At 51.4% G+C, this 10,978-nt stretch overlaps 2 protein-coding genes across 2 annotated transcripts; one reads left to right on the top strand and one right to left on the bottom strand.

The window, feature by feature from the left end:
* Window positions 1-421: 421 nt before the first annotated feature.
* Window positions 422-5,887, top strand: POU5F1 (POU class 5 homeobox 1). Its single transcript, XM_015541282.2, has 5 exons — window positions 422-826; window positions 4,148-4,268; window positions 4,588-4,718; window positions 5,041-5,199; window positions 5,384-5,887. The coding sequence occupies exons 1-5, from the start codon at window positions 422-424 to the stop codon at window positions 5,648-5,650; spliced, it is 1,083 nt and encodes a 360-aa protein (XP_015396768.2). The 3' UTR covers window positions 5,651-5,887.
* A 1,124-nt stretch (window positions 5,888-7,011) lies between these two features.
* Window positions 7,012-10,969, bottom strand: TCF19 (transcription factor 19). Its single transcript, XM_042985928.1, has 4 exons — window positions 10,759-10,969; window positions 9,720-10,340; window positions 8,056-8,614; window positions 7,012-7,788 (listed from the first exon to the last, which is right to left on the bottom strand). Exons 2-4 carry the CDS (start codon window positions 9,955-9,957, stop codon window positions 7,548-7,550), a joined length of 1,038 nt encoding a protein of 345 aa, XP_042841862.1. The 5' UTR covers window positions 9,958-10,340; window positions 10,759-10,969; the 3' UTR covers window positions 7,012-7,547.
* Window positions 10,970-10,978: the final 9 nt, after the last annotated feature.

Raw genomic sequence — 10,978 nt, 5'->3', positions numbered from 1 at the left:
AGAGGGCGTCAGTGTCTCTGAAGAGGGGTCAAGCACCTCGGCTCCTGAAGAACCGAGAGGAAGTGTCCAAGTCACCCAGACAGTTCTGAGGTGTGCAGAGCCCCAGAGGGGGCAGGCAGCCTGTTGCGGGTTGGAAGTGAAGGTCCGAATGAGGGGCCTGCATCAAGGGTCTGGGGCCTTGAGAGGCGCCTAGCTGGAGCTCCCTGGCTTTCCTACCCCCGCCACAGACCACCGCCACCATCAGGCAAACACCCTTCGCCTCAGTTTCTCCCACCCCCACCGCCCTCACCTCCACCCATCCAGGGGGCGGGGCCAGAGGTCAAGGCTAGTGGGTGGGATTGGGGAGGGAGAGAGGTGTTGAGCAGTGCCTCGGAGAGCCCTCATTTTTCCAGGCCCCCGGCTTGGGGCGCCTCCGTTCCCCATGGCGGGACACCTGGCTTCCGACTTGGCCTTCTCGCCCCCGCCAGGCGGTGGAGGCGATGCGCCGGGAGGGCCGGAGCCCGGCTGGGTTGACCCTCGGACCTGGCTGAGCTTCCAAGGCCCTCCCGGCGGGTCAGGAATCGGGCCGGGGGTTGGGCCGGGCGCTGAGGTGTGGGGGATTCCCCCGTGCCCCCCGCCGTATGAGTTCTGCGGGGGGATGACGTACTGTGGGCCTCAGGTTGGAGTGGGGCTGGTGCCCCAAGGCGGCCTGGAGACCTCTCAGCCAGAGGGCGAAAGGGGAGCCGGGGTGGAGAGCAACTCCGAGGGGGCCTCCCCTGAGCCCTGCGCTGCCCCACCTGGGGCTGTGAAGCCGGACAAGGAGAAGCTGGAGCAAAACACCGAGGAGGCGAGTGAGCTGAAACAGGGCCAGAGGGGGTGGCTGGGCTGGCAGGGGGCGGCCAGGGAGGGGGTGGTGGCTGCCTAGGCCTGGAACCCAAGAGGGCAGCAGGCAGAGGCGATGCCCCAGGCAAAGAGGGCTGTGTGGCCTGAGAGCAAGGGCACGGTGGGAACCAGAAGCCAGAATTCAGAGAGAAGGGGCAGGTGAGGGCAGGGCAGCCCCAGGGAGTCGGAAGCTGCCCCAGGCTGGCCTTGCTTCCCGCCCGGCCCTTGTCAAGTAGCACCTTTCCACATCCTAGGCCTGGCCTGACCAGGGTCCGATCACTCATTTATTACCAGCCCAGCACTAGGCCCAGCTTGGGGTTTGAGTCCCTTCTCCCACCCTTAGCCCTTCTTGAAAATTTGATCCTTACGAGACTCAGGATCTTGGCCTTAGGGTTAAGTGTGGCCTGAGGGCAAAAACAGTGCTTATCCCAGGGTTATTGTTCCTGAAAGTCTAGGGTGTGACTGATTTCTGATAGAAGCTCCTGTTTGTGCTGTGTGTGTGGACGTGTGGGGTTGGGTTTACCTCCCGTCAAGTTTAGGGCTTGTCTTCCCTTGACCTCTGCCTCGGGGCCAGTGAGTCACCATTATGCAAAGTGCACACCCTGGCACCCCCTTGGTGGAAGAAGTCCTCCAGGCCATCGCCCAAATTTAGGGTCTGCTGAGGGATTGAAAGACTTCTGGGTCCAGCCCTGCTAAGGACTAGTAAGGATGTATCTTCCAGTCCTCCCAAGAGACAAGTGTAAGCAATTAGAGATCAAGTACTAAGCCTTTAGACCTCACCAAAGGAGGTGTGAGCGGGTCAGCCGACCGAGTGGCCCTCGACTTTGTAGGAGGTGACTGCTGAGCCTTGAATAATAATGGCTGCCAATTGTGGTCCATTTCCTAAGTGCCTGGCTGTGTGCTCAGTTTCTACATCATTATCTCATTAAACCACCACAAAATCTCCCTGGGAGGTATTATTAGCCTATTTCACGGGTCTTAACTACTAAATGATGAAGCTAAGGTCTGAACTGGGGTTACTTTATTTCAATCCTCAAAGTAGGATTTGGAAAAGCTATTATGGGAAGCTGAGAACATTTATAGGTCTGAAGCAGGGACTGAGCAGAAGTTGGGAATGGAAGTTAGCCTATTTGAATATGTGATTGATCAGCCTTGGAATGCTTCCCTCAAAGTTTCTAGGACTGCACAAAGGTTTAGCCCTCTTGGCCACTTGCCTTCATTGGAGTGCCCCAGGGCTCAGTCCATCACCCTCTGCTCTATCTACCTTTCCTTCCTCTCATCCACTCAAGCTCAAATGCCTGTGGAGAGGACTACCACATTTTGTGTCTCCTGCTGGGATGGCTCCATGAAATGCTTCACCCCATCCATCACCCAGTAGCTCAAGGCCCCAACCGGTCATCCTCATTCCTTTCACATTCTACATCCCATCTTTTCAAAGCACAGCTATCTTCACCTTGGAAATACACCCTGAAGCAATCACTACCCCCTGGTCCCAGCCACCACCATCTATGTGGGGGTTACTGCGGTTGTTACAAGTCATACCCTCATTTCCTCCTTAGTATGTTGTCAACATGTCAACTGAAGTGAGCATTTTATCTTTTTTATTTCCTTTAAGTTTTATTTATATATTTTGAGAGAGAGACTATGAGCACAGGGGTGGGGCAGGGGTGGTGGTTCAGAGAGAATCCCAAGCAGGCTCCGTGCTGTCAGCAAAGATCTCACGAATCCTGGGATCACAAACTGAGTCAAAACCAAGAGTCAGATGCTTAACTGACTGAGCCACCCGGGTGCCTCTGGAGTAAAAATTTTTTTTTTTTGTTTATTTTTTTAAATATTTCTTTGAGAGAAAGAGAGAGTGTGCGTGCATGACCAGGGGAGGAGCAGGGAGAAAGGAAGAGAGAATCCCAAGCAGGCTCCACACTGTCCATGCAGAGCCCGATGAGGTGCTCAGTCCACCAACCGTGAGATCATGACCTGAGCCAAACTAAAGAATCTGATGCTAAACAGATTGAGCCACCCAGGCACTCCTGAAGTGAACATTTTATTTTTTTTTTTAATTTTTTTTAATGTTTATTTATTTTTGAGACAGAGAGAGACAGAGCATGAATGGGGGAGGGTCAGAGAGAGAGGGAGACACAGAATCTGAAGCAGGCTCCAGGCTCTGAGCTGAGTACAGAGCCCGACGCGGGGCTCGAACTCACGGACCATGAGATCATGACCTGAGCCGAAGTCGGACGCTCAACCAACTGAGCCACCCAGGCGCCCCTGAAGTGAACATTTTAAAATCAGATATTTTACTCTACAAATCCATTCAGCAGCTCTCCGTTTCACTCGCTGACTGCAGCATCCACAAGATCTGCCCTGCTCATCCCTTTGACTTTGTGAGCTCCTCCCCTCTTCTCTTTCTTGCATCTTTCACCCTGCTCCAGCCACACAGGCCTTGCCACTGCAGGGCCTTTCCACTGGGATCTTTCCCTTTGCTCAAGCATCATTTTCTCTTATTTAAAACTGTCACCATCCTCATAGTCTCCCACCCTGCTGTACTCTAATCCTTCACCCTGCTGCATTTTTTCCATGGTGCTTCTACCATAGTAACATGCTGAATACTTATTTGTGTCTCCATGTTACAATGGAAGCCCCCTGAGGCTTTTTGTCTAGTTTGGGTAGCCTTTGGTTAATAGAAAGTGTGCAGTAAATCTATTGAATTAATCAATGAGAATCCCTGTATGTCACAAAAAGATACAGTAAAAATAAGGGATAATCAGATTTTTAAAAATGAGCACCAAGTCTACCCGTCACTTAATTCATACCTTTTTTGACACCTTTTCTGTAGTGTGTGTGTGTAGGTGCATGCCATGTCATACCCTGGGAGGAGGCTGGGGGAGAGCATATTGAGAATTAGAGACATGTGCCCTTTACTTTTCCAGTCTCAACTGCCTCAAACTGGCATAATAATTGGGTCAAAAAGCTTTTGTGGGAATGAAATGAGCTAAGAGGCAGCAGCTCCCTTCATATAACCTGACAGGTATTCATTCTCATGGAGGCCAGGGCCTGCCTTTCCATCTATGCAGGAATGGTGCTCTGCATCTACCCGATGTGTTACCTTCTGGGGTGAATGATGTTCGTAGATAGGCTATTTCTAGATATTTGGTGGGCAGTCTGGATGCAGATACTCCCACAGACCATTCCTTGGGGCTATAGCCAGGTTCTTGGGGCCCAGGTGGGAAGGGGGATCGACAACTGGTGTGTTTATGTTCTTACATGTCCTCTTCCTTTATGAATGCAGTCCCAGGACATCAAAGCTCTGCAGAAAGACCTGGAACAATTTGCCAAACTCCTGAAGCAGAAGAGGATCACCCTGGGATATACTCAGGCCGATGTGGGGCTCACCCTGGGGGTTCTCTTTGGTGGGTCTCCCTCAGCCTGTCCTGACACAGAACACAGGGACCACATCTCCCCTGGAAGAACATGCCTGAACTTGGGGCTTTTCTTCCTACCAGGGAAGCAAAGGAAGGGTATTTCAGGAGCGGACTCTATCCCCACACATGAAGAGGGTAGAGAGGAAGGGGGAAAAAGTACCTGGACCTTGATTTTCCTCTGGGAAGAAGTGTGACCCTGGTGTGGGATCTCGGGAAGGCAGGAAAAGGTGGGGAGGCCCTGGGTCTTGGGGTCACACAGGTACTGCCTTCTGCCTCACCTTGCTTCTCTTTCCACTGGCTTCCCCAGGGAAGGTGTTCAGCCAAACAACCATCTGCCGTTTTGAGGCTTTGCAGCTCAGTTTCAAGAACATGTGTAAGCTGCGACCCCTGCTGCAGAAGTGGGTGGAGGAAGCTGACAACAACGAAAATCTGCAGGAGGTGAGGGGGGCAGGGATGCTCAGGGGTCTGCTGAGCCTTATCCTGGTTTTCAATGCTTCCACCCATGGCTTCCAGCTCTCCTTCCTGGGGCAATGGTCCTCAGTGGGATGGAGTGGAATTCCTCCGTTCTGGAAGGAGGTCCAGAGTCATCCGTCTAAACCCACCCTTCCAGGATTCTCTCCATACCATCTGCTACAGGTGACCTGTCCAGGCACTGCCCCCTTAGCAATTTGCTCTTGAGTCACTGACTTCCTGGTGCTCTGCAGGCTCAAAGTCTGCCATTCCATCTTCCTCCCTTGTCACTCTCTCTCCACCTCACCAGATATGCAAAGCAGAGACACTTGTGCAGGCCCGAAAGAGAAAGCGAACAAGTATCGAGAACCGAGTGAGAGGCAACCTGGAGAACATGTTCCTGCAGTGCCCGAAACCCACCCTGCAGCAGATCAGCCACATTGCCCAGCAGCTCGGGCTGGAGAAGGATGTGAGTGCCCAGTCCTTATGTGGTCCATCTCCTCCCCAGTCACCATCTCCCTTTCCCTGGCTCTGGCTCTTGTCTTCAAACCACTCTAGATCTGTTGGCTTTGGGCCAAATGACTAAGCAAAGCTAGCCCCACCTCCTGGAGTTCATGATTGATTGTCACTCTACCTTGTATCTTTCATCCCAGGTGGTCCGAGTGTGGTTCTGCAATCGTCGCCAGAAGGGCAAACGATCAAGCAGTGACTATTCGCAACGAGAGGATTTTGAGGCTGCTGGGTCCCCTTTCTCAGGGGCACCAGTATCCTTTCCTCTGGCACCAGGGCCCCATTTTGGTACCCCAGGCTATGGAAGCCCTCACTTCACTACACTGTACTCCTCAGTCCCTTTCCCTGAGGGTGAAGCCTTTCCCTCTGTGTCTGTTACCACTCTGGGCTCTCCCATGCATTCAAACTGAGGTGCCAACCCTTCCCAGGAATGGGGGCCAGAGGAAGGGGGAGAGCTAGGGAAAGAGAACCTGGGGTTTGTACCAGGGCTTTGGGATTAAGTTCTTCATTTCACTAAGAAAGGATTTGGGAACACAAAGGGTGTGGGGGCAGGGAGTTTGGGGGGTACTGGTTAGAGGGAAGGTGAAGTTCAAGGATGCTCTTGTTTTTAATCCCCACATCACTCATCACTTTCTTAAATAAAGAAGCCTGGGACACAGTAGGTGGATACTTTTGTCTTTGGTTTGTCCTCCTTTGATTAGAAGAGGAGCTGGGGATACCCAATAGTTAGGTATTAGCTCTCCGACCCCAATGACCCTGAAACCAAGGTTCCATTTAAACTGCTCAGTCACACAGTATCTGTGGGAAAGCCAGTACTGGAATCCATTTATTTGTAGAAAGTCCCTATAGGTATGAACTAGTTCTTGAGAGCCTGTGACTTGGAGTCCTGGGGAAATTTGAGTGGAATACCTTATTTTTATAGCCCATTCCCTATTAGGAGCTGACTTTTTTTTTTTTTTTTTTGCTTTCCCCACTTTCTACTCTGGAAGTATCCTTAGTGGCGTTACACCAAGGAATTATCTTTAAATACTTTCTTTCTGTATATTGTCCCAAGTAAAAACTCCATCATGTGCTTTGTTGATACCAAAGTCCATTTGGTTTCCACTTAAGATTTTGGCCTACTTTGTCCATGAGTGACTCCCCAAATCCCATGTTTTTGTCCTGGCTCTGCCATTACTTAATTGGGGTAATTGGGGCCCTTGCTTGGAGCTGTTTCCTTCATGTTAAAACAAAAACAAAAAAAACCCTTGGGTTGGTAAATCTAAGGGATAGAAAGGAATGGACATAAAAGATTGCAATAGGTCAAGATGGGACTTTTCCTAATAAGAGCTACAGAAACCCCATTTTGACAGTATCTTGGCTTGGTGTAAGGCTCATGAAAGGGAATCTGTTTATTATACTATACATGGGTTAAGCTGATCTACACTGGATCAGGTCAGCATCCACTCAAGCTGGTGTACCAGGTTTTCTCTTTTCCATGGTCATACTTTTGAAACTTGTAAAGGTTCTGCCATCATGAACTTGACCAAACCATCCACCTATTTTAATGGCAGTGGATCTGTTTTCCTTTAATCTAAAAACCTTAATTACTTTTTCTCTAGTCTCCCACCTCCAGCCCATTCCATATCAAGTGAGCAGGTTCATATTTCTCTGCTTTATCTACTCATCTCTCTTCTAAGAGTCTGAATTAGTTTTTCAGACCATATCATTCTCAAGAACTGGAAAGCAAGGAGTATCAGACCTGCAAAAAGAATAGGTATCTAAGAGTGAATGAAGCTAATTCTTTATTTGGAAATAGAAGCAAAGCTCTGAAAAGCCAGGTAATGATCATGGTCAGTGGCAATGGTTTACCCACAATGTGAAAGTTTTGGGGCTGTGCCCTAGGTTTTCCCAGAATGCCTTATAATGCCATCCCAAAACATTAAGCATTCACTCATTCCAAGTCTGAGGCTTTTATCTTCTCAGGCATGGCATCTGCAACTGATGGGTACTCTGACCACAGACATTCTAGTGCCTATGACAACAAGAACCTATAGCTTGTAACGGAATTTCCAGCTTGCTGGCAACTTCTCAGAGGCAACAAAGATCTTTGGCAGGAAACCATCTCTTCTGTCCCCTTGGCCATGAGGGCCAGCTTCAGGCCTTGGCTCCATATCCATAGCAATGGGCACTTCCCCTATAGTTATTCCCTCCTGGGGAGGCAAGGAAAGAAGGGGACATTTTTTAAGACCCATTGGTGCCCCACTGTGTCCACCCAAGGCCTGGAGGTACCAGCTCTCTGTCATCTTGGTGCCTTGTTGGTGGGCCTTATGTCTGGATGCCTACACGACACTCTGGGCACCGGAAGTCAGCCTCCCTAGCAGCCTGGATGCTGCAGCCAACACAGGCCACATGGAACCAGACATCACAACCATCACACTGAACCCAGGCAACTGTTTCTTCTTCAGGCAGGCAGCAACAAGGGGCTGCACAGGGCTCTCCGCCCCCAACTGCTGGGGGAGCCCTGGGCGTGTTCACTGGGTGCTTCCGAGGACGTCCACGTCGATTTCTGAACAAAGTGACACAAAAGCCAGGGTCACTGGAAACCTGTAGAAGCCTAGAACTTGCCCCTGGATGATCACAATGAATTTACACTAACAGTGAACTTGAATAGTAGAGCTGACTCAGGTCCTGCTGTTCAACATCTGTCTCATCTCTGTTCACCTCCCATCCCCATCCCCAATCCTATGCCCAGAGCAGAGGGCCACCTCCCAGCCTGGGGGTCTAAAAAGGAACCAAAGGGAGTTTACAAATTGAGAAAGATCTCTCCACTTACCCACCAGGTGTCCGTGGGGGTGTCTCGACACAGAGCTTCTTCCTGGGCTCTATAAAGACCGATGGAGAGCCCTCGGGCATCTCTCCCTCATCATCCAACTCTGCCAACACTCGATGAGCCGATTTCCTCCGATTTCTTGGGGGTGGGGCAGAAGGGGTGGCCCCCACCTCTCTAGGGGGAGTGGGAACAGGCACGCTCTGTTGCCCACTCCCAGTCCGGGAGAAGGTGAGGGGCTGGGGCCTGAGCTTGCTAAGACTGCCAATGGAATTGAGGATCAGTGTGGCTTTCGGGGCAGGGGAAAGGGTGCTGAGAGGGCGCTGTGGGGCCCCCTGTGGGGGCAGCATAGGCCGGAAACAAGCTCTGGTTCCCTCTTCGCCACTGGACCGCGGGATGGTAATGGCTGCAAAATCTTGAGGTTTGACTCGGACTTGCTGAAACATGAAGTAGAACTCCGAAGGGCTGGTTCCTGGGGACCCTTCAGGGCCAAAGGTCACAAGGTCCCCATCACTCAACTCCAGTCTGTGACCCCTTGGGAGTCGGATATTATTGACCAAAGTCCCTGTTGATGGAGGGCACCAGACAGATACAGAGAATGACAAAAACAGAAATGACCAGAGTCAGGACTGGAGAAATCTGGCCTCCTTTGGTTTTTTGGGGAACATGAGGGAGAACATGACATCTGTCATCAAATTCTCACATTTGAAGTCCCTCAGCAGGTGACATCAGATATTAAGCTCCTTGTGAGAGGAGGACAAGTTTATTTTACTTATGCCCTCTCGCAGGGCACATGGAGGAAATGGACTCCTTCCTTCACTCTGCTGAGGTCCCACTGGAGTCCCATTCTCAGACATACTGTCACCCCAGCTCCAACACAAAAATAGTTATTGGCATACCTCAGACTATCTGGGTTGAGATCTTGGCTCCACCCTTCCCAGCTATGTTACCTGGACAAGTTAACCTCTTTATGCCTCATTTTCCTTGTCTGTAAAATGGGGATGATATTAGTGCTCACCTATATTTAATGCACCTGAATAGTGCCTGGCTCATACAGTAAGCACTAAGTAAATGTTGGCTACTACAGTTATCTAATCTCCGTAACACTCCTACAACAGACCTTACTTACAAAGCCTTACATTTTACCTAGGAGGAAACTGAGACCCAGAGAGGTAAAGTGACAGGCCTGAGTTTTCACCAGGGGACAGTGGCAAAACCCAGGCCTCTTGAGGCTGACTGCATGCAATTGCCTGCAAGTCAGGGAGTAAGACATATGCTCTGCTCACTAAAACATAATTCAACATGTCATAACTGCCTTAAGACAAGAACAAGGTGTCTCAGCCAATTTAGAAACTGAGTCAAGTCTGAGCTTGGCCCCCAATGGTCCCAGAACATTTCCACTGTGGTACTTCCCTAATGATGGCCCAGGCCCTGGATCTACCCAGCCCCTGTTTGGATGGTTCCAGCTAGTCAGGGACCATTGAGGGCCAACACTGCAGAGAGATTCTGACATTGCACACCTTTAGTGGGAAGACACAGGTCTGGACTACAACTGTCCATCCAACCTGATAGGGAGTTTGGGAGGCAGGCAGGATCACTGTGGAGCCCCTTAATCATTCCAGCCCAGAACTGCAACTGCCCAGGAGCAAGACTGCCCGCTCACTGCTCACCTTGGCTGCTGTGGTCTTCCAGGCTGACCTTCCAATCATCACCCCGGCGCTCTGCGTGCAGCTCCGCATGGACTCCAGAGATGAGGCCAGGCTCCTGCTGGGGCTGCAGGGCCACATCACACAGATCGGCCCTACAACCCAAGCGATAGGTGCAGCCAGCCCCGCTAGGGGGGTGGAAGGTGTAGAGATCACCACCCCTGCCGCCCCCTATGCGCAGCAGCTGGAAGCAGGGCAGCATGGGCGGTGCCCCCCCCGCACCACCTCTTCCACTTCAGGAGTCCATCACCTTTCCCACTCCTGAGCCATGCACGGTGGCCTAAGTTCTGGGCTGATGGCTTACTTTCTGTCTGATGCAAATTTGAGCTGTGCTTTGTGCAACTCTGAGCACAGGCCTGAGTTTTCAGGGGTCTGTGGCAAAACTCAGAAGAGAACCCAGACCGGCATAGTGCAAATTCAGAGTGCAAAGAGCCTAGGCATGCGATGCAAACAAAATTGTCTGGCAAGCAGTTTTGCAACTGAAAATTTCAGGGAAGGTCCCAGTGCAACGCAAAAACGAACACGTCCTATGGCACTTTAGTTGAACCGGATCTTCAGGCCACAGAATATTCGGGGAGACTCAATCTGTGCAAGGCAACAATACATTAGGCAACTTCCAGAAAAATGCAAACTGTAGATGTGTGTATAGGGATTCCTGCTTCTGTACAATACTAACTTGTCACCTCAGTGTTCTTTGGAGAAAAGAAGCTTTTTCCTGTCAGACTTATCCAAAGAGAGTAACCCTTCTGCTCGCCCGCACCTCGCTCTTCAGGCCAATGCCTCGCTCTACCTGGTTATCTTGAACCCCAGTGGGAAGTGAATCCACTGTCGTCCCCCAAAAGGCAGTGAAAAGGGTCCCTACGTTCTCTAACAAAGCAGACCTAAACCCTGGCGGCTTCCCAGCTTCTCCGGCTGGGATAAAAACAAGGGAAAGAGCTTCCCGAGATCATGCAAGGCAAATCCAGCCTTTTCCCTCCCCTGCCCAGCCCAGTTTCCGATCTACCGCGGTGCAGTCTCCAAGTAGTCTCCTCTCCAGGCAGTGCCAGATTGTGCGGCGACCCCGGACCCCTCCGGCTGGGGCCCGGAGCTGGCGCTACTGCCGCTGTTTGACAGCGAGGAAGCCGGGGTCGAGAGGGGCGCGGTCTTCGCGCGCGGGCAGCACCCGCCTAGCCTTCGGAATTCCCGGGCCTGAACTCCGCGCCGAGCGAACCCGCCCCCCATGC

Source organism: Panthera tigris, chromosome B2 (genome assembly GCF_018350195.1).
Source record: "Panthera tigris isolate Pti1 chromosome B2, P.tigris_Pti1_mat1.1, whole genome shotgun sequence".
Lineage (NCBI taxonomy): Eukaryota > Metazoa > Chordata > Mammalia > Carnivora > Felidae > Panthera > Panthera tigris.
Note: the sequence above shows the minus strand (reverse complement) of the source record. Positions and strands in the feature narration are given on the sequence as shown.